Genomic DNA, 25,237 nt, shown 5'->3' with positions numbered 1-25,237 from the left:
CTGGAGCAGTCTCCACCCACACCCCCAGGGGAGAACTGCGCTTCCGCTGCCTCCTCCTGAGCATGCGCCCTACTGCTACTCTGCTCTGCTGCTAGTGCTGCTCCCGTAATTGGCTGAGGTGAAAACCAATGACCAGTGTGCAATGTCTGAGCTGTGGGAACTGACTTGGAGTCACCAGAGGGGCTGGTTTAAAAAGCTTCATTGATAACTTCCTATGGGGAGTCTGACTGCCTGTGGGTAGTTACCCCGCTGGTTCTCAGAGTTTACCTGTAGCAGGTGATAGCGGAGCACAGGTCCTGGCTGACTTTGTGTCGTGTCTTCAAGTCTCTACTGTGCATGCCCGTGTGCGGAGCCGTGGGCAGCTGGAGAAAACACACGACAAGGTCCCTGGCTCGGCGGTGTGAGGGGGCTTCGAAGCGCCTCTGCTGCACTGAATACCCCTCAGCCCTCCAGGGTACCTGCTCTCCTTCCTTTTAGAACTCTCTACACACACACTCCTTTTCTGCCTTGGTCACTTTCTCCCCTCTTTCCCCAACTAGCCAACTTTTCCTTCTCCTTTAGGTCACAGTGTTAATAGGCATTTCCTTGAGATAACTTTTCCTGACAGTACACTGCTGGGTTAGGATCCCTTCAGTACGCTCTTGTTGCTGTTCCCCATTCTGCAGCTTGGCACCCAGTACCTAATGGTGGGTTAACTAGTATTCTCCTCGCTAGACCACGAGCTCCTGGAGGGCAGCCCGGTCTTGTTTGCTCTTGTATCCCTAGTGTCTAGGACAGTGCCTGGCCAGAGGTCATCAATGTGGAATGAACACAACAACGGTATTACCGAGCAATCGATACGTGCCACGCTCTGTGCTTTGGGTTTTCCACATATTTTCTTAGCGAAGCACGAAAACTCTGTGAGTCATTAATTGTACAGAGGAGAAAAGTGAGGCTGCTGAAAGTAATTTGCCCAACATGATAGCTAGCAAGCGGCAGAGCTGGTCCTTGATCCTCGAGCCACCTGCCTTTCATGACTAGATTCAACACAGTGATGAGCGTATAAAGGGATGCCGGAGAAGGCATCCATTCAGAGCTCCGTGTGGGGACTGCAGCCTGGTGAATGAACTGTGAGGTTGGCCTTGGCTGGCCACAGTCAATGGAATTGCCTTTTTTTTCCCCCTAGTCATATGGGAAAGGTCAGCTTCAGGTGCCAAATTCCAAGAACTAATAATTTTTTTTCTCTAAAAAATGTGACATTTATTGCAGGTCATTGGACTTTGGAGATCATGTGGTATAGAAGATAGAACTCTGGTTTTAGAATTAAGGATACTAAGCTTAGGATATTGTCTCTTCCTCTCAAAGACAGTGTGGATGTGGGTAGGTTGAATGTAATTTTTGGGGGCCCCATCACTTCACTACACAATAGAGACACTGGACTGGTGTGAGGTCTAGAGGGAGTGTGTGTAAAGAAGGCATTTCAACTTGATGGCTGTTACCTGCTAATAGGATATTTTCTGTGGCAAATGATTTTCTGTTATGGAGCATCTGTTGGTGTTTATTTATGGCTGCGTTGGGTCCTCATTGCTGTGCGCGGGCTTTCTCTAGTTGTGGTGAGCACGGGCTACTCTTCCTTGCCATGCAAAGGCTTCTTATCGCGGTGGCTTCTCTTGTTGCGGAGCACGGGCTCTAGGCACGCGGGCTTCAATAGTTGTGGCACGCGAGCTCAGTAGTTGTGGCACGTGGGCTTCAGTAGTTGTGGCACGTGGGCTCAGTAGTTGTGGCTCGCGAACTCTAGAGCACAGGCTCAGTAGTTGTGGCACACAGGCTTTGTTACTTCGCGGCATGTGGGATCTTCCCGGACCACGGATCGAACCTGTGTCCCCTGCATTGGCAGGTGGATTCTTAACCACTGTGCCACCAGGGAAGTCCTTCTATTGCTGTTTAATAAAAAGAGATGATCATATTCAGGGTGGTTTCTGGGAAGCTCTCCAGATGATTAAGATTTCAGGAAGTTATGTCTTCCAACTGTGTTTGACAAGGAAGCTTCTTTATTAAGTCTTATAGTTATGGAACCTGATGTAATTTACTGGATTAAATGGCCAAATTATTTCATTCACAAAAAGTGTATAGATTATTTTCTTTCTGCCTCCCCACCAATAGCATTATAAATAGTAAGATCTTAATTTTCCATTTTATCTCTTAAGGTGCCTTAGTCACCTTAGAGGAAAACGTGCAGTCTAATTTTAGTCACTATGAGGATATGTGTACAGTAGCTGGAGCTAACAGGTGATAAAATGTGACCAATGATAAAGCCCTCCTAAATGGGCCTTCCTGCCCTCGTTGAGTGACTGATGAACTCATTCATAAATTTACTTTAACTTGGCTTTCAGGACTTGAGTGACTTTGCAGGTTATATTTTGGGGAGCCCTTTACTAACCTTCCCCCAACCCCGACCTTTCATGATAGGAGCCAGAGTCACCTCTGTGAGCTGGCCCTGTGCCAGCACCCACCCCATTGTCAGGTAGTTGCCTTTTTTGTCTGGCTGTGTCCCTGACTTGACTGTAAGCTCGCGAACACCAGGAATCGTTTCTTATTCATTGCTATGGGTCCTGGCACTTGGGGCACCTAGGGAGGCTTTTGACAAATATTTGTAGGTACTTAAAACCAGTCAGTCTGCACAAATCCTAAAGCATGTTTTCAAATGTGTATATACACATTCTTTAAAGATGGAGGCCCTATATTCAGTACAGTATGGTGGTTAAAAGGACGGTTTTTGTCAGCAGTCTGGGGTTTTTATCCCCACTCTGCCGCTTCCCAGCAGCAGAGGAATAAAGAAATCCACTTCCTAAGGGTGTTATGTAGATTCATTTGCCCAAATAGATCTGCGCTTGCTGTGTGCAGGGTAGAGCGCTTTTATTTTGCAGAGACAAACTATAAACAAGTAAACACAGAAAACAGGAGAATTTCAGACTGTGGTAAGGGTTAGGAAGGAAACGAACACAGTGAGCTGCTTGGGAGGGTGCCCGAGCGGGAGGGGGAGCCGGGGAAGGGGGCAGCTGGGGCCCTGAAGGGGGTCCGCTGGGCGCCTTCCTGGGGAGGCTGTATGGCCTCAGTCGAGGAAGTTGAGGGGGGTGATAATAATTTATTTTATTTTAAAATACGGATTTATGTGTCAGCCCCAGTCTCCCAATTTATCCCTCCTCTCCCCTTTCCCCCTGGTACCCGTAAGTTTGTTTTCTACATCTGCGACTCTATTTGTGTTTCGTAAATAAGTTCATTTGTACCTTTTTTTAAGATTCCACATAGAAGCGACTTCATGTGGTATTTGTCTTTCTCTATAGATAGCTCATAAGGACCTGCTGTATAGCATGGGGAGCTCTATTCAGTATTTTGTAATGAGCTACATGGGAAAAGAATCCAAAAATGAGTGGATATATTTATACCTGATTCACTTTGCTGTGCAGTAGAAATTAACGTTGTTAATCAACTATACTCCAATAAAAACTAAAGATACAGATTTACAGTTAACTAAGCAATTTCATGGAGAAGACGATGAAACACGTGAGCAAGGACAGCATAGATGGGAGGAGAAGGGGCAGGGGCCAGATCCGGAGAGTTGGGGCAAACAACCTCCAGGGCCAGGCCAGTCCCTCGACTTTGTAAAGACCTCACTTTTGTTTTTCAATTTTTAATAGAGATATGGGTGTAGGGAGCTATTTCTGTTAAGAAAAACAGCAGTGCAGGCACCGTGATAAATGGCCAGTGAGTAATACAGACACAGTGATGAGAATGGTAAGTGGCTCCTGATCTCATTGTGGGAGACCCAGTGGGGGTTGGAGGGCAGCCCAGGATCTCTTGACCCTGACTAAAGGGGGCATCTGGTCCTCAGTGCCAGCCAAGTGTTGCCATGTGGGAATGTGGGCTCCAGGTGCTAAATCTGCCACGTTTTCCAGAGAAACAGAAATGTCTGTGAAATTCCCAGATTTAAAAATGTTGGCTTACATTAAAAAAAAACTTATGGCGGATTGCATAAGAATGCATCTGTGGGCTGACAGGCCGAAACATCTGCTGCAAGCCCTTTGCTGCTCTGATAAAGGGGATTAAGTGAAGTATGATGCATGTTAACATGTTAACCATTTAGCCTTGTGCCCAGAACGTAACCAACACGGAGGTACTTTTTATTAATTGCGCTGTTCATGCGTTTCATTGCCTTCACCATTAATTTGTTTAGTTACCTCTAAATCCATAAGTGGTAGTTGCTGTCATTTGCGTACTGATTTGTTCAGTTCTTTGCTTTTATTCAGTTGTTGGGTGAATTTTATATGCATGGTATGAAAGTAGACATTAAACTAGGCTAATTTAAGTGATAACAGTGGAGAAGAATGAAGGGTTAGCCTTTCTCGGTTACTCATTTTTCTCACATTTACTGTCGACTTCCTTTGCTCTGCAGACGCCTGAATCACTTGTTCTTGGGCTTCAGCACGTTTGGGTCTCAAGTCCTTCTGGCCAGCATTAGGTGCGTGTAACTGCGAAAGACCTGTGGCAAAAATGCCATTTTAGAGAGGCGAAAGATGATGGGAAATGCAGCCTTATGACGTGATGTCCCGTTTAGAGGCTTTTCATCAGTTTTAATGAAACACAAATGTGTCCAAAGCAAGCTAATTTTTTTTTCCCCCAGAAAAAAAAAAAAAAAGCTTCATTTAGGAAGGCCTAACCCACATCGTTCTGTATGACAAGGATCATGTTTGGTGTGTTGCAATCTGTTGGTGATTGCTTTATTCAGCACAAGCATCTTGGATGGTTTGGCAACAAGTTGGGTTAATTGTTCATGTACTTTTTGGTCTCGTCTCTACGTTAGAATTCTGGAGCATCACAGAGAGGAACGCTGGGAGTAACAAAATATATGTGAATATTTCTAATAGATTAAAGGCTTATAAAAATGCATCTCTTTCCTTCCCCCAAGGGTTTTTTTTTTTTTTGCATTGTTTTAAAAGGAGATCATTTTGTTGCATCAACATGAGCCTAAGGACTTGAAAATAATTTTTTCCGGGAAAAAAATCTGTAAGTACAGGTTCTTAATTGAATCAATAATTTTCTCTTAATTTTTTGCTACAGATCATGGAGGAAACAAATACGCAGATTGCTTGGCCATCAAAACTGAAGATTGGCGCCAAATCCAAGAAAGGTAAATCCTGAGAGATGCAGAAATTTTTGGTAACGGAGGCTGCGGAATTCCTGCGGGTTTCCTGGGGAGAAAAGTCAACCTTTATCCCTATCATATTTGTCCCCAAGTATTTGTTAAATAGCAATATTTGGGGAGGATTATCATAATGAAAAATAATGTACAACCTTTTATCCAACAACAGAATAATATTTTTAAGTATTCTGTTGTAATAGAAATGTTAGTATAGATGATATTGTGGCAACTTAACGATGTCAAGGATGACTGTTCATTCGGTGCCCATGAGTCATGGTCACTGTCTCCACATATAATAATGTGTTTTCAACACATAAACTCCCACTGCGTACACTTTAGGCTTCTTGTTTATGTACCAGATTTAACAGTTGATTGTTTTCCCCTCCAATATGCTAGGAACTTGGATTTCCTTTTTTGACTGCTTCTTCTCCTCTCCGTCTGTTACGCAGTGAAGAACACACTTGATTACTCTTTTAGGCTGAGCATTTCCCTTGCCTGGCCTTTCCTCTGCTTTAACCTAGAGGACACTCACTAATGTGTGGATGGTCAGAAAGGGAAATATAGGACCCTTATTTCTTCCAAAATTACATAGTATTTTCTAATGATCTGCCAGTATATACTTTTATGGATAGCTTTTCTTTTTCAAGGATAACCTCAGTGTCAAGAAACTTTGTTGTGTATACTTCATTAAAAATGCATGTAGTCACTAGGAGATAATGGAAAACTATCACCAAGCAATTAAAAACGCGATGATTGTGTGAGCTGAGCGTTATCTCTTGTGGTCTAGCTTTTTTGTTGTTGCTCTTGAGTTTTGTGTTTGCTGCCCCTTCTCCCTATGACTTTTATTGCTAAATGATACTAAACACCACAAAATTGGTCAATTTTCTTGTTTCTTTTCATCCAGATTGTCTTCTTTTAATCTCATTTTATTAGAGCTACTCATCACATGGAATGTAAATTATTTTGAAGTTCTTGTTATGAGTGTGGTTAACTGGACGACAGTGGACTGGAATTCCTACTGAAACACTGATCTTGTTACTTTCTTATTTGTGACCGTAGTGGCGAGGGAAAGGGAAGCTTATGTGCTAAACGGTGAATTTCCAAGTGGAATTCCACAACTTTGTAGAAACCTTGCATTTGCTAAGTGCTATAGGATATATTCTCAATTACTCTTCAGTGTGTTGAGATGTTTTATACTCATTATGCAGAAGGAGAAACTGCTGTTAGTGGGCTATCTACCTATTTGGTTGTTTGCTGCCGTACAAAACTCCCTGGCTGGCCACTTGGGTAAATTGGAACTTGAACATGAACTGGAGCCTTTCCCTGTTGTCAGGTATTTTTACTTAAAGAATGACATGAGCTTCATTACTAGCTTAATAAAAATGTAATTTGATCGGTCTCTAAAGAAAACCCCCTAGGAAATATGAATATTAAAACAATCCCAGATAATTTTGGATGGCTTACTCTCTTGCATTATCCACGCTACGGTTTTCCCCCCACTATCAGGAGAAACTGAGAATTGATTCATTTTTTTAGTTTAAAATGTGGTTACAACTTTAGAGATGTTAGATAATACGGAGATGGATAGATTAAGATAGTGTTTTAGTTTCCAGTCACTGACACATTAAACCCATTCAGAATCGCCAACTATATTCCACATTATGATTATATACTTTGCTTTGAAAATAAGAATATCTCAGCACTACATTTGAGGGCATTTAGCATAATTTCCACATGGTTAAAAGTTAACCTTTGGAATTGTGCCTAAGAATTGATCCCTCCAGGCCTAGGTCTACAGACATCATTTTATTTTTTATTATTTATGAAGTGCTATAAATGTACACAGTACTGTATGATGAGCAGAATGTGCCAGAAGAGAGAGGTGGAGCTCAAGGAAGAAAGAAAAAAATGAAAAGGTTTCCTCAGAGGAAATTGCTGTTGAGAATTGACTGGAGTTGCCCTTGTTACTTGAAGACACAGCTGCTGAATAATCAGATCTTGACTAACGTCCCTGATATGTGTATTCCTGTATTATTTTCTAAATGGTCTAATTCAGAGATGAAGTTTGTTTGACTACAATTCGTATTGAGTAAAAGTAAAATGAAAATGGCAGGGGGAATTTTAGAAGGTAATTATTTGCTCTTTCATCTGATCCTTTCTTATCTCTCAGTGTTGTAGAGGAAAGAGTTAGTGGTCTTTCTTTTAAGACTTCTTCATTCCAAACTATTATTATTCAAGAGACCAAAGAATATAAAAGTATCTAGGGACTCATGCCATGTTTTGATGATTATTGAATTCTAAATCCCATGGTGATGTGAAGGTTTAGAATATACAGATGATCCCTAGTGTGCCAGAGAGGCAATGCAGCCATCTGTTTGTGTTGTATTTCACCTCCTAGATTTATGATGCTTATTGGCCGAATATTTGAGCCTAGACAAACATTTTTCATGGCTACTGTTACCATAGTCTGTCCCCTTCTTTACCTTACTGGAATTAGTCCTGTGTTTTTCAAATAAACTTCTAGTAGTCCTGTCCAAACTGTAATTTTTAAGTCATCAGTCCTTTATCAGAGCAGCTGTATGGCTCCTTTGGTTGATATGCTGGTAGGATCCTGTCTGACAGAAAGGCAAAAAGCCAACAGCCCGAATTTGACATCATTTAGAAACTTAAGATTCTTCTCTAGAGATTCTGGCTCAGTAAGACTGGGGTGGGACTGGGAATCCATATATTTAACAAGTTCCCTTGGTGGCTGTTAAGGTTGAGTTTGGGAAACAAAATCTCACCATCCGACATGGAAATATGATTTAGTCACTAAGGAGACCATGCGTTCAGAAAACAATGGCTGGATGATGACTGCGATTGAAAAAGAGGCAGAACTGTTTGGAGGTAAACTACTCCTGGAGTGTTCCTCTGCTGTCTTCCCCTATCTGCCCCCGTGATCAGGTTATATTCTGGTGGCCAGTTAAAATAGACGTTTCGGGCTTCCCTGGTGGCGCAGTGGTTGAGAGTCCGCCTGCCGATGCAGGGGACACGGGTTCGTGCCCCGGTCCGGGAAGATCCCACATGCCGCGGAGCGGCTGGGCCCGTGAGCCATGGCCACTGAGCCTGCGCGTCCGGAGCCTGTGCTCCGCAACAGGAGAGGCCACAGCAGTGAGAGGCCCGCGTACCGCAAAATAAATAAATAAATAAAATAAACGTTTCATCTTTGGGGGGGAAAAAAACCCAGCCAGAATCCTTCAGCAGTCAGTCACTTCTCTTGGATAATGTCCATCTTGGTTTCTAAAGAACTGCACCTGTATGGATTCACTAATCTTAAGTTTCTGTCATCTTTGCAATGAGTTAATGTGAATAAGTTTAGAACGATGATAACCTCATTGTTCAGCGCCTGTGTGAAATGTAATTTTGGGTAAAAGACCATCTGGTGTTTGTCCCCTCCCTCTACCCCTCTTCCATGCCACCCTTCTCCCCCTTCCTTCTCCCCTCTCACCTTCCCTTTCCCTTTCTTCCATTCCCCTTTAACCATAGAGAATACACTGGAAAAAATGTACTAGGAACATTGTCAGTTAGTAAGCAGGGCATTTTGGGGAAGCGCACATTTTATGGTATAAACTCAGGGACTATAGAATTTTAAAAAAAATTCCCTAGTATTTGAAATTATTGGCAGATCGAATCCTTATTAGAGTCAAAAAGAACTAAGAATTTAAGATTCAGTATAATGGCACTTAAATAGGGACGTCTAGGATTGTCTTAATGGGGGTCATGATGAAGAAAAATAAAGCAATACTTAGTATTTCTTCTGTATAACATAAATTTATTTTGAGTGGAAGAAAATAAAACTTTCCAACTGTTGGAGTCAGAATACTAGAACATTCTGCTTTCCATAGAAAGACCTGAGGTTTGTGCCTGTGAGAGCAGTATTCATGAATTAAGGTGGGGACTTCCCTGGTGGCCCAGTGGTTAAAACTCTGTGCTTCCAATGCAGGGGGTTTGGGTTCGATCCCTGATCAGGGAACTAGGTCCCGCATGCTGCAACTAAGACCCGGCGCAGCTAAATAAATAAGTAAATACTAAAAAAAAAAAAAAAAAGAAAGAAAGAATAAAAAGAAGGTGCTGGGAGTTTCCTGGTGGTCTAGTGGTTAGGATTCCAGGCTTTCACTGCTGCGGCCCAGGTTCAGACCCTGTTTGGGAAACTGAGATCAACAAGCTGCATGGTGTGGCCAAAAAAAAAAAAAAGAAAAAAATTAAGGTGTATAATACTGTAAGAGCTTACTAACAGAATAACTTCAGGCACTCATTAAAATTTTGAAAGTTTTTCTGAATCACAGCCTATTTTAAAGTAAATGCAGCTTTACTGAAGTACAAATAATATTTTGAACAAGTTTGAGTGTTTCGTCAAATGCAAGTCCTGCCAAAGCTGCCTTAACAAGTAGATAAAAGTGATTTGGTAATGAGAATTTATCGCAGTGGTATTATTGTGCTGATGCTCCGTGATGTTAGATGGAGTTTATTCTCTCAAATAAGGTAAACATTTTTCTTACAGTCTTCTTCTTGCTCTTAATTTGCTCATCAGTCTCTTTCTTCTTAGACTGGCTAAAGGTAAAATGTGGCTAAAAATTGTTTAAAGTTTTATGCCAAATTCCAAATAACTAAGGTCAGCGTTAATGAAGCTTTATTGTCTTTTGTTCTGGGAAGAGTTTTCCTGCAGAGTTTAGCGATAGAAACTGTTGTCTGCAAGTGTTTCTCTTACGACACTTTCGATGCCCCAAGACAGAGGGAATGAAAGGTGTTGACTGGGTTGCTTTGATGTGTCCTGTTTTGGAGGCCATTTGGCACCAAGTTTGGCCATTCTCTTCCTCCTAGAATAAACAAGAGGATCATCAGAATTCCATGAAGTTTTATTATTTTTGGTTGTCTTCCATCAGAACAAGCAATATCTAATACAAAATCTTAGCATGAGAAAAATTGTAGACTTTTCACTTTATTTTTTCCAGAGGAAAATGTTTTGCTGAGTGTACTTAAACTTTTGTTGTGTGTTCACATTGGACTAGATAAGGATTTTAACGTGGTATTTATTGCTCAAAGGGCAGAGGGCAGAAAGGAGACCTGGCATAGCACATGGACCACAGTATTTCCAGTGGTGGGTTGTGACCTATTAGTGTATCAGAAATTAATTTAGGGGTCACAACCAGCATGTAAAAAAACCACTTCTAGATTAGAAAACATCAGAGTGTAAGAGTATTGTTTCATGAAACCTTTAGTCATGTATGTCACTGTTTGTATATACAAACAAATACACACATATATTACTAGGTCATGATGTAAAATGGGTGATAAAGAAAGGTCAAAGAACACTGTTCTAGGCAGTTAGTTTCTCAAAGGGTAAAGAGTACATGCATTTTGTTCATTACTGTGTTTCTAGCACTGTAACCATTTTATGGTTGGCGATGGGTCCCTCGACTCAACTCAGTCGTGGGTCTAGTGGAACTATGAGTAGAGGTGGGAATGTATATCACTAAGGTGTATTGTGTAGGGAAAAGATTTAGAATCACAGCCTTCACAGAGGAGTGGCCTTCACTATTGAGAAAATTATTGACTAATAATTTTGGAAAGAAACTTAAGGAAAATGATCTGATGGTTGTCACTCACGGGACCCTTGAATGAGTAAAACTCTGGTACTATTCTTAGTGGGTGTGTACATGAGACTCAAGACGCAGCCTCCTGGTTGTCTTCCAGACCGGAACTGTTTTGATTGTGGTTATTTTAAGTAGGATTTAGTTATGTAATTGATACATCAATAGTAGTATTGACTACTACCATTTGTTGAGACCTGCTGGGGCCAAGCACTCTGCTAAATATTTTACATATATAATCTTATTTACTGATCGGAGCAACCTGTGGTGATAGTCTCATTTTACAGGTGAAAAATCTAAGGCACATGAAGGTCAAATAACTTGCTCAGGGTTTTACAGTTAGTAAGTAGCAGACTACAGACTTGAACTCTTATCTGTTGTCAGAACCCCACATTCCAATTACTGTACTCTAATGCCTTTTCTCAACCACAACCTGGTGGAGAAAATACCTTTCTTGATGCCTTTTTTTAATTCCGGGGTGTTCTCTCATGTAGCATCCCTTTGTCAACTGTTTCCAAGAATAGCTGATTATAGTCAGTAATAACAATCAGTTTCATAATGCCTCAGTCCTTGGGAATTCCAGAGGCTTGAAGATGGGCTAAGTTTAGCATGTCTTTACAGGTATAGATGACACTTCAGTTTTCAGGGCAGTTAGATCTGACAGTTATAAAAAATATGAGGGGAATTCCCTGGTGGTCCAGTGGTTAAGACTCAGTGCTTCCACTGCTGCGGCCTGGGTTCGGTCCCTGGTTGGGGAACTAAGATCCCCAAAACCACGTGGTGGAGCCAACAACCCCCCCGCCCCCACCTCCGTGAAACTGCTCCTAGCTGTGTTCATGTAGAAAAATGCCTGCTTCTGAATTTTAACTTGATGTTTCATGCCTTCATGTGCTATTTCCTTAGGAAGAGACTTTCTGCTTTGTCATTAAGCTAAACAACTTTGAAGATGGATTTGAAAGGAAAGTAAGCTCAGAATATGTTATAAATTGCTTGGGGGGTTTTTGCTTGCCTTTTTGCCTTCCATCTTTGATAGTAATTTCTACGACCTGTCCAGGAACCTTTGTGTTTCTCCTGGGTAGAAAGATTTTGTACTTAACATTTTTGCATATTATTGACGTGACTCACCATCAATCGGTGAATGCTAATTAGGGGCCGCGAGTAGGAATTCAGCCAAAGAGCTGAAAACGTTGTATGCAGCGTACTAATAGTCTCTCTGGTTAGAGAGCGCATGATCTAACTAGGACGTCTCAGAGGAGGATAGAGCCCTGGGGTATTTCTAGTTCTTGAAGCTTCCAGTATACTTAAACAATAAAAGGCTTATAAAAATTAATATGTATTTTACATATACAATTTGTCAGTATATCTCTTTCTACGTGAATAACCTCACTTGTAGATAGTACCAAACATCCAAATATGAGATCCTTTCTGATTACCTGTGCTCTTGACATACAACATACACACACATCATTTCACAGGTGAGATGACTCATGCTCTGTGACATATTATCAGGACTCAGGACCTGAGCTTGGGTTCATTTCTTTCTTTCTTTCTTTCTTTTTAATTAATTAATTAATTAATTAAATTTTGGGCTGCATTGGGTCTTCGTTGCTGTGTGCGGGCTTTCTCTAGTTGCGGCAAGCGGGGGCTACTCTTCGTTGTGGAGCACAGGCTTCTCATTGCGGCGGCTTCTCTTGTTGCGGAACACGGGCTTTAGGCACGCAGGCTTTAGTAGTTGTGACATGCGGGCTCAGGAGTTGTGGCTCACGGGCTCTAGAATGCAGGCTCATTAGTTGTGGCGCATGGGCTTAGTTGCTCTGTGGCATTTGGGATCTTCCCGGACCAGGGCTCGAACCCATGTCCCCTGCATTGGCAGGTGGATTTTTAACCACTGTGCCACCAGGGAAGTCCCTTGGGTTCATTTCTTGATCTCTAGCTGGTTCCCTTATCTTCCCTTCTGAAGGCCCCAAGGATTAGCTTACTTGCTCATCTTATAACTGCCACAGGCTAGCTGCTCTTTCCAGTCTTTTCTCTCTTTCCTGTACCAGGGCCAGAGAGGAAGATGGTTTTAGCTTTTCAGCTGTCCTCTCAAACCTGAAATAAGCAAATATACCTGATGGTTTTTTAGAAAGATATTTTTCATTAACTTCGTAAGGAAACAAATTTGGAGTAGAATGGCGAGGTTAGAAAGTAAGTGGAAAAGTGAAAGCATTTAAAGAATAAGACAAACCAGAGACTGGGAGAAAATACTTGCACAAGATATATCGGCTATTACCCAAAATGTACAAAGAACTCAAATTAGGAAATGAACAACCCAATTAAAAATCGGGCAAAAGACCAGAACATACACCTCACCAAAGAAGATATACAGATAGCAAATAAGCATATGAAAAGATGCTCAGTATCAAAAAAAAGATGCTCAATATTATATGTCATTAGGGAATTGTAAATTAAACCACTACACATCTGTTAGGATGGCTGCGGTCCAAAACACTGACAACACCAAATGCTGGTGAGGATGTGGAGCAACAGGAACTCTCATTATAATGCTGGTAGAAATACAAAATGGTTCAGCCACTTTGGAAGATGGTCTGGCAGTTTCTTATAAAACTAAACATAATCTTACTATACAGTACAGCACTTGTACTCCCTGGTAGTTCCCCAAATGAGCTGAAACCTTATATTCATGCAAAAACCTACACACAGATGTTTATAGCAGCTTTATTGATAATCAAACTTGGAAGCAACCAAGATGTCCTTCCGTAGGTGAATGGATACTGCCAGACAATGGAATATTATTAACTGTGGAACTGCCAGACAATGGAATATTATTAACTGTGGTACTGCCAGACAGTGGAATATTATTCAGTACTAAAAAGAGATGAGCTCTCAAGCCTTGAAAAGACTTTGAGGAATTTTAAAATGAATATTAAATGAGTATTAAAATGAGTAGTACTAACTGAAAGAAGCCAATAAGACATACTGTATGATTCCAACTATGTGACATTTTAGAAAAGGCAAAATTGTGGAGACAGTAAAGAGATTAGTGGTTAGTATTTGCTAGGGGCTTGCGAGGAGGGAAGGATGAATAAGCAGAACACAGAGGATTTTTAGGGCAGCTAAACTGTATGATCTAAAATGGTAAATACATGTCATTATATATTCATCAAAACATACATTCATCAAAACCCACAAAATGGGTTTTGATGTCGATGTGATGTTGACGTTCGGGGAAGCAGCGCCTGCGTGTGGCGAGGGGCATATGGGAACTCTGCTTTCCATCAGTTTTGCTGTGAACCTGAGACGATTCTAGAAAATAAAGTCTTTATTAAAAAAGTAGTCCTAGATATTGGGCACAACACTTTATAATCAGCATTTTAAAGTGTATTATATGCAAAGATAATGTTATATGAGCAATAACTCCTTAATGTATAAGTTTAAAACCATGAACTCTCTTGAGAACCAGTGAAAAGTTTTGTAAAATAAAAAAAAGAAAGTGAGAAGGATGATTAAATGGTAAATCACACCTTTTTATTCCCCGGAAGGTGACTAGAGCCAAGTCATGATCTTTCTTTGTGACCTCTGTCTCCTGAGGAGCGCTCCTTTTCCCTCAGTTGTCTTCTTATCCTGAACAGATGTTTTATTTTTATTATTATTTTTAAATTAATTTTTATTGGAGTAGAGTTGATTTACAATGTTGTGTTAGTTCCTGCTGTACAGCAAAGTGAATCAGTTATACATGAACATATATCCACTCTTTTCTAGATTCTATTCCCATATAGGTCATTACAGAGTATTGAGTAGAGTTCCCTGTGCTATACAGTAGGTCCTTATTAGTTACCTATTTTATATATAGTAGTGTGTATGTGTCAGTCCCAATCTCCTAATTTAAGTTTGTTTTCTGCATCTGTGACTCTACTTCTGTTTTGTAAATAGGTTCATTTGTACCCTTTGTTTTTGATTCCACATGTAAGTGTTATCACGTGATATTTGTCTTTCTGTGTCTGACTGACTTCACTCTGTGATAATCTCTAGGTCCACCCATGTCGCTGCAAATAGCATTATTTCATCCTTTTTAATGGCTAATATTCCATTGTATATATGTACCACATCTTCTTTATCCATTCCTTCTTCGATGGACATTTAGGTTGCTTCCATGTCCTGGCTATTGTAAATAGTGCTGCAGTGAACATTGGGGTGCAGATGTTTTAAGTCCATTGCCTTTAGTGAAGAAATTGCTATCCCAGGATCCCTTCTAACTACAGTTCTTTTTTCCTTGTTAAACCCTATGAGGAGGAAGAGCAAAAATATTTATTTGTCTACCTTGTAATAAGCCTTGTTCTAGGTGTGTTATCTCTCATAATCTTCACTATAACCTTATATGAATGACCTTATTATCCCTATGATACACGTGAGTAACTGTTGGAGAGGTGGTATAACTTCTTCAGTGTCATACACAGAATTTGAAATGATGGAGTTAGGCCATAAACCTTGATTTCACAGTTCAAGGTAATTCCCTCCACCCCCTAAGCATGAGCCTAGGTGCTCATGATGAGTTTGGTCACCAAAGGAATGAAGATTCACCAGCACGTTCATTTAGGGAAACCCAGGTTGAGAATATGTTTCTTAACTATCTCTTTAGGAAGAAATGCAATCCTAACTCCTTATACCCACATTTTAGAAGCTTGCTGGATGTCCATCTTTAAAATTTTTTTCAACCTAGATTTTTTATTACTTTGTGCTTTTTGCAGTATTTTTCCTTCCTTTTCTCCTCTTTTAAAACCCATTAATGGTTTTACTAGGATTTGCATAAAATAATTATCTGGAGTAGTGGTTCTCAAGGTGGGATGGTTTTATGCCCCAGGGGACAGTGTGGAACTGCCGAGATAGTTCTGGTTATCACATCTGAGAGGTGGTGCTACTGGCCTCTGGTGGTTAGAAGCCAGGGATGATGCTGCAGCACACAGGACAGCCACCTACAATAAGAATCATTTGATGCAACATGTCAGCAGTGCAAGGCTGAGAAACGCTGAGCTTAGAGGAGCAGGCGTGGTATTGGGAGACAGCTCTCTGCACAGCCCTGGATTCTTTTTTATTTTTATTTTTGTAATTTATTTTTATTTTTAGAATTTTTACTGGAGTATAGTTGATTTACAATGTTGTGTTAGTGTCTGCTGTACAACAAAGTGAATCAGTTATACGTGTACATATATCCACTCTTTTTTAGCTTCTTTTTCCATATAGGTCATTACAGAGTATTGAGTAGAGCTCCCTGTGCCATACAGTAGGTCCTTATTAGTATCTGTTTTATATATAATAGTGTGTATATGTCATTGCCAATCTCCCAATTTATCCACCCCCTCCTTTCCCCCTTGGGAACCATAAGTTTCTTCTCTACATCTGTGACTCGATTTCTGTTCTGTAAATAGGTTCATTTGTACCATTTTTTTAGATTCCACATATAAGCAATATCATATGATATTTGCCTTTCTCTGTCTGACTTCCTTCACTCAATATGACAGTCTCTAGGTCCATCCATGCACTGGATTCTTACTAGACCATTTCATGCAGCGCTTTGCCTTGTGTAATTGGTTTCTTTTTGCAGCACTGGAAACGGAATAGTTGATCTATATTAGTGACTCCTGAAGAAAGGGCGTACATACGTAACAACATAGGTGAAGCGATGGAATTTCAGTAAGAGAGATAAAACACGGTAAGAGGGCCAGCCTGTGCACTTTAAAAGCTAGTTTGCAGTCAAGTTTGAATTATATAGTTTGTGCAACTTGCACTGTGTGTTTACTCTCCATGAGTGTTTCAGCCCAAGTTTCAAGTTGTGCCTGTAGCTCCGGTGCTGGGGGATGGATGGACCAGCCGCCCTCCCAGTTCCTGCTGTCTGTGTCTTCCATTCCTCCTTTCTGGAATGCATGGTTGTGATAACTGTGACAGTTGCTAAGGTTTTATGACCATATTTGAACACCACGATGGTGCCATATGCTCCTAACTTGGCCTGGAGATGGGCATCAGATTTTGATGGTTTCCCAAGCCATGTGTGGCATCTCCCTGGCTTTCCTCTGTCAGTCACGGCACTGCTGGACAGAACTCGGTGACGTCTGTCAGGCCTGTTGGTAGCAATTAGATTATTTTCAAGAAGACTTTTGCAGTTGCAAACATGACTGAAGTACCATGTGGCATTTCTCATAAGCTAAGGAAAACAACATCATAGTGGCAGCCTCACTTCTTCAAATGGTCTTTCTGTGGCACTAAAACATAGTTTGTGGCTTATTATAACATTTTCATACAAACCTTGGTACTAACAGACTTTTTTTTTTTTTTTTTTTTTTTGGCGGTATGCGGGCCTCTCAGTGCTGTGGCCTCTCCCGTTGTGGAGCACAGGCTCCGGACGTGCAGGCTCAGCAGCCATGGCTCACGGGCCCAGCCGCTCCGCGGCATGTGGGATCTTCCCGGACCGGGGCACGAACCCATGTCCCCTGCATCGGCAGGTGGACTCTTAACCACTGTGCCACCAGGGAAGCTCCTAACAGACGTTTTTATCAAAAGATATCAGAGAGATTTTAGGAATGAGGAGTTACATTCTCTCTATATCTTGTTGCCAGAAATTACTCCTAAAGCACATATGTCTTGCCAACAATAAAAATAAAACGAGAACACAGCATATGTATGTTTTTGGCTATTTGGTCTGTGCAGAATTATATATTATCACTTTATGAAAATGGGCTCATTCTATACAGACAAGCATTTTTGCAATTGGACTTTTCCTCTTAAAAAATAAGAGGATGTCTTCTGTGTAGGCACATAAATGGTGATATTCCTTTTTTGTAGCAGTATGAAATGCCATTGTGTGTATGTGGGGTACGGATATACCGTAATGTGTTTTGACACATCTGTTTTAATAGACTTTGGCCTATGTTCTTTTTTTTTCCTACAATGAATGTCAGGTTTATTTGTCCATTTGTACAGGCTTTTTTGTTGCATAAATTCTTACAAGCAGAGTTCCTAGGCCACAGGCAATGAGCAACTTTGATAATTTTTAGGATTGCCATCTTGTCCTCCCAATGACTGTTGAACTCCTACCAGAAGGGACTGGCTTCTTGAAAGGAAACAACTCTTCCCTCCCATCTTTGCCAACACTGTGCTTTCCCATCTTCAGGCAGCCTAAATAGTGAAAAATACATTGTCTCACACACTTCCTTAATTAACAGAAAAGGTAAGCGTGTTTCATCTGTTCATGGAACACTTGTTTGTATTATTCTGTCAATTGCTTGTCCTTACCTTTTGTTGGTTGATTCACATCATCTACCTATTCTAGCGAGTAGTTCATCTTTTCTTTCTAATCAAATAAAGACCTTTAAATTGTTTTTTCTACTTGGAAATTTAAGATTACTTATGCTTCTCTCTAACTGTAGTGTCCAAATGGCTCATTTCTCACTATTAATATTTACTTACAGTAATTCATGGATCATTTCTATTCAAAACTAGAAAGAAATGAATTGACCTTAAGTAGTAATAATGTATTAATTTTTGAAGGACCGTACAAAAGTATGCATGAACTTTTAAGACATTGGATTTCCAAAGTAAACTATTTAAAGATTGGATTGTCAATATTAAGAGCGTGGAAATTATATAAATATATAGATATACTCACACGTACACACGTACGTGTGTACGTGTGAGTATATCACACGTATACACACGTACATATAGATATATATTTATGTATGTATATGGATGTGTGTGTGTCATTTGGCAAGGCATGAGAAATAATTATAATATTATTCAGGAAATCATTGATCTCCTGAGTTTTCTTGGTGTAACAGAAATAAGAGCCAGTAAGTCATTTGCCTGTATTTGCATGTATTGAGCTTTAGTTTTGTATTTTAGTGGGAAAAGTTTCTGAAAATTTTTCCATTCCCCCTTTTATGCAAGGGAAGGACACCTAAATATGTTATTTTGGATTGACTTGTATTCTGTTTCTACACTGTCTCCACGTTTAGAGTGGGATCCATAAATAAGAGTATTTAGTTTTTGGTAAAATTTACTTCCTCTTCAACCTTCAGTTGACTTAACAGAACCACAGTCTCCGTATGCATTGCACTGTTTCAGAAGTGCCCCTTCGCTTTCTTTGGGTGGTCCTCACTCTTTCTCAAATCTGATACAGCACCAAGGAGTCCAGATTTATTTCACTTAGCTGGGAGATATATATGAACTCAGCAGAGTGAGGCTGAAGAAAGGAAAAAAGACTCAGCCACTGAGGGTATACACGTTTGAGATGAAACTATATGCCCCTATTTCCTTTGCTTTCACCATCAAGTGGGTATATTTTAATCTAATCCTCTCGGATTTTCTCCCTAGGTCAATGCCGAGTCGATTTTTATGTCATAGGCAAGTTATGTAACACTCTCTCTTTCCACACCTGCAAAATGTAGTATCTGTATAGTCTAGGTTTGGAAATTCATTCGAGTTCATTGCAAAACTTTAGTTTTCAGTAAAGTTTTTTTCAGTCACATTGACTTATGTTCTGTTCCCCAATCCATTAAGCCATTTCATACCTTTGCACCTGCTGTGTCTGCTGCGTCTCCACCTTTCGTTTTCCAACCAGTCAACTCCTAGTCATCGTTCCACATCCATCTCAGATGACATGTCTTCCTGGAAAGCGTCACCTGTACTCTACATGCAGTTTATACTCAGTTCCCTATGCTGTCAGTACCTTATGCATTTTTACATTTTGGCACTTTCCAGGCTTGTGTTGTATCAGCCTAGACGTTTGCCTTTCCTCCTGGACTGCGACCTCATGGCCCTGTGTCAAAGGCCAGCATGTCTTATTCCCTTCCGTGTGCGCAGTGCCTGCCAGGAGTGGAGTTATAACTTAGGAGTTAAAGTTTGCATTATCATTTATGTTTAGAACAAATTTGAAATTAATTCAAAGTCATTCTGGTATCTTTTGAGTCACTTTGGAGAAAGTGAAAAATGTCCCTGTCAGCTCGGCCGCAGTGTTCCCAGTTGAACGTAAATACCTCTTGCAGAGTATAAATAATCAGACAGGGCTACTCCTTCAGTATGTCTGAAGCAAGACTGAGACAGGGACACTCTGCAGCCACAAAAGTAATTAAACATCCCTCTCTTTTGACTGACCTGAGTGAAAGTGCTGCTTTACCAACAGTGATGACTCCAGCTCTGCTTTCATCCTCTGCCTTCTGTGTTAAATTTGCCAAGATACTCAGTAAATTTCCCCACTTCCTGACAGCTTCCAGCCCAAATCTGGCCACCACTTTCCTAAGACCTCCTTGGAATCACCCAGAACAAACCCAGGTTCTGTAATAAGCTTCCTTCAGTTTCCTTTTCGGATGACCCAGTCCCTTTGGTGCACTCTCTCTCTCTCTCTCTCTCTCTCTCTCGCTGTAGCAAGCTAAAGAAAGCTCGATTTATTGACTACAGTTGTGTTCCTGGTGGTCTTTAGCTAGTGGGCCCTGTAGGGAGTGTTGGAAGAATTTAAAGGAGCATTGATCTCAGTCTCTGCCCCTTGGAACCTTAGAGTTTGGCCAGAGTTTCCTGCCCTCTCACTTTAAGCACATTCTTTAAAATGGCATTGTTTGCTGTCAAGACTAGAATTCAGAGGAGCAGGAGAAGAGTGCCAGCCACAGCCAAGGAACATATTCCGTAGGAGTCGCTGCTTCCTAGTGTGGATTTCCAAAGGGCAGGTAGGGTTGAGGCATTCTGTGTGGGAAAGGCTCAAAGCTGAGAAGGATCATTGTTTGTTAGAGGAAGAGAAGGTGAAAGGGAGAGAGTGGGAAGAGTTGGTGGCCAATAAGGCTGGGCAGGTAGGGCAGATCAGTGAGGGCCATGACCTCACGTGAACCTCGTCCATCCTGTAGTCAGTGGAAAGCCTGGAGTAGGGGATGATCGCAGGAGGTAATTGATAAATGTGGTAGGAAGGGGTTAAAGACTGGGTGACGAGGGTAGTGAATCGTATTTGATAAATGGGATCAAGGGAGACTTTTTGAAAGGTGAGGCAGCGCAACATGGTGGCTTGATAAAAGCAAGGAACTGGGGCTGCTGTCGCAAATGGTGTTCTTTGGCTCTCGGCCTCCCTCTGAGTTTACCTGTGGTGGGCATCTCCCATGCATGCTGACAGCTTCCCATCTCGAGTGCTGGGTTGCTGCCCTTCTCCCCCACCCCGGGGTCAGCCCTGTGGGAACTTCCTCCTCTGGTGCAGAGCAGCTTAGAAGTGCTGGCAGTGATGCTGGAAGTGAACTCTCCCAGGGATGGCCTTCAACGTTAGTGAAGGACTGGAGTCAGAAAACACCTGTCCAGTTTCCCCTTCTCTCTGTGGGACAGTGCTGCGACATATTGTTCATGTCCCCTCAGGATGTCCCAGGGGGATGGAGCCCCAGCAGTGGCTGATCCATTACCACTCCCCTTATTGGCTCTCCTCACCCATGTTTTCCTTACTCCCTAACTTGTGCTCCCTGGGATCACCTCCCGAATAAATTGTCGCAAGTAAGACACACTAACCCGGGTTCTTGTCTCAGGGTCCTTTTTGGGGGAACCCAAGTTAAGATGGCTATCCTGGTCGATTGAACAGTCATTATGCCGTGGACAAATGGAGTTGGCATTCTCTCCCAGTCGTTAATTAACAACTCTGTTTTTTAGTGGAAAAATGACTGCATTCATCTCAAGTGTATTTTATATATCAGTGTAGAAATATGGCAAAATGATTTAGAGTTCAGGGCTCATTTTGAGAAAAAAATGCTCCAAACCATCTGCAAAAGTATTAAAATGATCCCAAGTAGCACATAGGCACTTGAAGCAGTTTCCAGGCACATTAGATTGTTTTCAACAAAGAGAAAAAATATACACTGTGGGGAGAAGCAAGAAGAGAGAAAGGGTCTGGAAACCCGTGAGTTTATTAGCAGGTCAGGAAAAAGAATGTCAGTGGGTGAGCAGAGCAGGAGCCCTGAGCTTCCTCACCTGGGCGTCATCCTGGTGGCTTAGGAATCCTAGGCCATTGGCAGCTGTGATGTGATTCTTGCCAGGTTAGCACTGACAATCAGTCACAGGGAGAGGACCCACCATAGGATCATTTCTGTCCATTTGTTGTGTTCTCCTGAAAGTCATGCTGAGTGGCTTCAGCCAAGTTAGGGAAGATATTTCCGTTCCTAACAAGATAGTTGTCAACTATACTCCATGGGGATTCTGAAATATTTACTTGACAGTAATCAAAAGAATTTCATTCTTTTCCTATTTTTTCCTCATGATCATATTAGCATCCAACTATTTTAAAAGTCAGACCTTGATGGAGTTTTGTAGACAAATGGCAAGAAAATTGCTTATAACTAAAGGAAGCAGTGAATCCATCCGGTTTCCATGAACAATCGTACCTGCACTCTTCAGCATTTGGAACTTGATGGTTGACTGAAAAGATGCCTGCACAGGGGTGGTCCTGTCTATTACACTGCCTTAGAAAATGAAACCCTGGCTTTACTTAGCCCTGTGTTCTGTGTTGGACCTTATTCTAGAAGGGAAAGAAAGTATTTACTGATGTTTTTCTCCTAAAATCTATTAATTTTATTGAAGTGAATGGAAAGCATGGATTGTTTGTTTACCATTTAATAAATTTTGGAGAGCTCGTATGCATTACTTTATAATCTCATCAGTCGTATGAATTAAGGAATAAAATAAAACTTGAATACTTTTTAGAAACATTATTTTTTTTTATTCAGAAGATTGTCACCTCCATTGAATGAAACATCATGTACAGGAAAGTAAAATTAAGTAATGATCACATTAGTGACCTTTGAGAGAACAGCAGACTCCAGGATACAACAAGCAGGAAAGGAAGAGGCAGCAACTAATATTGAAGGGTGTCTATCTATGAAATGAAAGAAAATGGTAATAGTTGGAGTGGTTGCTTGACACGTCCGTGGGTTGAGGTGAATTGAGTTTATTTTTCTTTTACTGTTTCATTCGTTTCTTATAAAAGTCAGTTGAGTGAACTTCTAGGCTGAGGAAGTGTAGAGAAAAGAATGACACTAGGGGAAATAGGAGAGCGGGGCTAGATTTAAGATGACAGGTGTTGGGGCTGAAGTTAGTTAGCCTTGGGCTATTCACCTCACTTTGTGAGTCCTTCCACTGATATTACTATGTTCATTTTAGTCAATAACCTGTTTCAATGTTTGCTTCCTACCTGTAGTCCTCAATAGACTCTGCTAGGTATGGTCACAGGTTTAATGCCTGAGGTCGTTGATTCTGCCAGATACATGCCTTGTAGAAAGCTTGGCTTGGAGTATGTCCTCGATAAATGTCTGTTAAACGGGTTTGAACATGTTTTCCTGAGTTTGGTGAGAAGAAGGAGAGAAGAGTAAAGACTGTGATGGATTTAAGAGACAGGGGAGAAGATTGAGTGTAAATTTCCTCTACTTTGCTCAGTCTGTTTGGAGATGAAGTCATCTCTTGGGAACATAGGAAGATGCTTTGGAGACCTGAAGAAACTGGGGAGCGTTCAGAAGAGCTGCTTATGGAAAATGCAATAGAGATGAATAAAAAACTTGCCAAATCAAATTAGTATACAGTTGAGGCTGCACAGTATGAATTTGCAGTCAGATTTCTTAGGACAGTTATATGCCTTTTCCCAGTTCTTTGGTCACTCAGAAGTGGAGAACACAGATTAGGGGGATTTTAGGGTATGTGATGAGAGGGTGAAATGGTCGACCTGGGGGTGGGATGGCACAGGGAGAAGTGAAGCCAGCAGGAAGCTACAGAGAGGGCAGGGCACCGGGAGACATAATATCCTGGAGAACTTGCAGGGTTGAGGGCATTCAAGAATTGCATTGGTAGGAGATTGTAGCCACAGGAAGAAATGACCAGTTAGAAGAATTCTTAGAAGTGGCATAGTCTGGGTTGTGATGAGATCCAATTTATGGCTGGGTTTGTGGGTTACTAATGTATAATTAGTTTCACAATTTAATAATTCTGAGCACCTTTAGGATTGTTCAGCAGAATTAAATTGGATTCTTTAAACAAGCAAAAAAGAAACTTGTTAAGGAGTTAAAACCAAGGAAGATGGAAACAGTTAGTGTCAGTATGACTCTAGTTTACTGAATTCTGTGTGATTTCAAAGCTGGGCAGCCAAGCTCGTACTCCTTTAGTCATTGACTTTCATGTATGGGAAAATGACTTATGTAACAGCCAATCAATGCTTTTGCTAGCCAGTTTTAAAATGTTACATGTGCAAACACCTCATAACTTATGCATGTTTTCCAGTGAGAATTACATCATAGGTGGAAAGAAAATAAAGGCATCCATGATTCTTAAATTCTTAAACATAATCTAGGGACTTCATAACTTCCTAGTTATATAATTTGAAGTCATTATGTAATCTCATGGCTCCTTACGAGGGGGAAAAAGTCATATTTCTTATAGAAATTCAACAGGATGATTGGCTGAAGAACATCTGTGTGTGTGGGGGTGGACTTTTGCAAATACTCGGATACTAATTAGAATTGAACTGATCTGATCATCTCTCTGGCTGCTCCCTCTGGATCACCCCAGTGACCATCTAGGTCACCTTTCAGTTCCAGAACATCAAAAGCTGTGACTTGTGCCAGCCTGGAGCTATGCACAGGATTCCTTGGAGGCACAGGGAGTGTTCTCCAGCCTCCCAGCCGTTCCTTCTATTCCAGGCCTTTGACTCTGCCTGAGTGGCCATTTATGCTCAGCCCTCCTTCCCCCCCAGCATCCCCTGAATTGCTGTAGCAGCAGGGTCTGTTGGTGACTTCCAGGATGTGGAGGCTTTGGCTGCCCAAAGCCACGTCTGCCCAAAGCCATGGCTGCCTCTGTTCTGATGAGGCAGACAGCACACCTTCAGGTCTCTGATTCTTGTACCCCCAGTTACTCATCATGGGGTCTGGCCTCCCTTACTGAGAAGTGAGTTCAGCGGGTGAAGGCAGATAAGAGTCTCTAAGGATCTGGTTGCCTGTCCTGGCTGTCTTTCTCCCTTTACTAGCCAGAGTCTTATTTGAACTCAGATCCCTGCCTGGTGTAGGTATAAGCTGAAGTCCACTATTCCCTTGGAAATGCAAATCCATTTTGCTCAAATCCCTCCCCATTTGCAGTGAGAGAGAATCCGTAGTTCTCTAGAGCAATCTGGTGGGTGTGGATTTCGGGAGACTTGCGTCTAGTCATTTCTACCTTATTTAAAGTATGGCCGAATTTCCTGTCCTGTGCCCTTTATTATGCGTTAATGGCAAGGAGCACAGCCTTTCCTTTTGGATTTCCATCTTGTAAATATCAGCCGTGCAAGGCCTTTGTGGCTGACTTCAATGTGTGAGGGGGCAAGAGATTTTGCTTAGCCTGCTCTTTTCCTTGGAGACTCTGCTTCCTGGCAGCCCCCTCCCTACTGCAAGCCCCGCCTCCA

General features: G+C 41.4%; 1 protein-coding gene across 1 annotated transcript in view; it reads left to right on the top strand.

Annotated features, from left to right (window-relative positions):
- BICC1 (BicC family RNA binding protein 1) overlaps nucleotides 1-25,237 on the top strand; it is a 295,894-nt gene that overhangs the window by 169,494 nt on the left and 101,163 nt on the right. Inside the window, exon 3 of the mRNA XM_060286347.1 lies at nucleotides 5,098-5,167. Coding sequence (XP_060142330.1) covers nucleotides 5,098-5,167 — 70 coding nt within the window. The remainder of the gene's footprint in view (nucleotides 1-5,097; nucleotides 5,168-25,237) is intronic.

Source organism: Globicephala melas, chromosome 16 (assembly GCF_963455315.2).
Source record: "Globicephala melas chromosome 16, mGloMel1.2, whole genome shotgun sequence".
NCBI lineage: Eukaryota > Metazoa > Chordata > Mammalia > Artiodactyla > Delphinidae > Globicephala > Globicephala melas.
The sequence above is the reverse complement of the archived record's forward strand: the minus strand, read 5'-3'. Positions and strand labels throughout refer to the sequence as shown.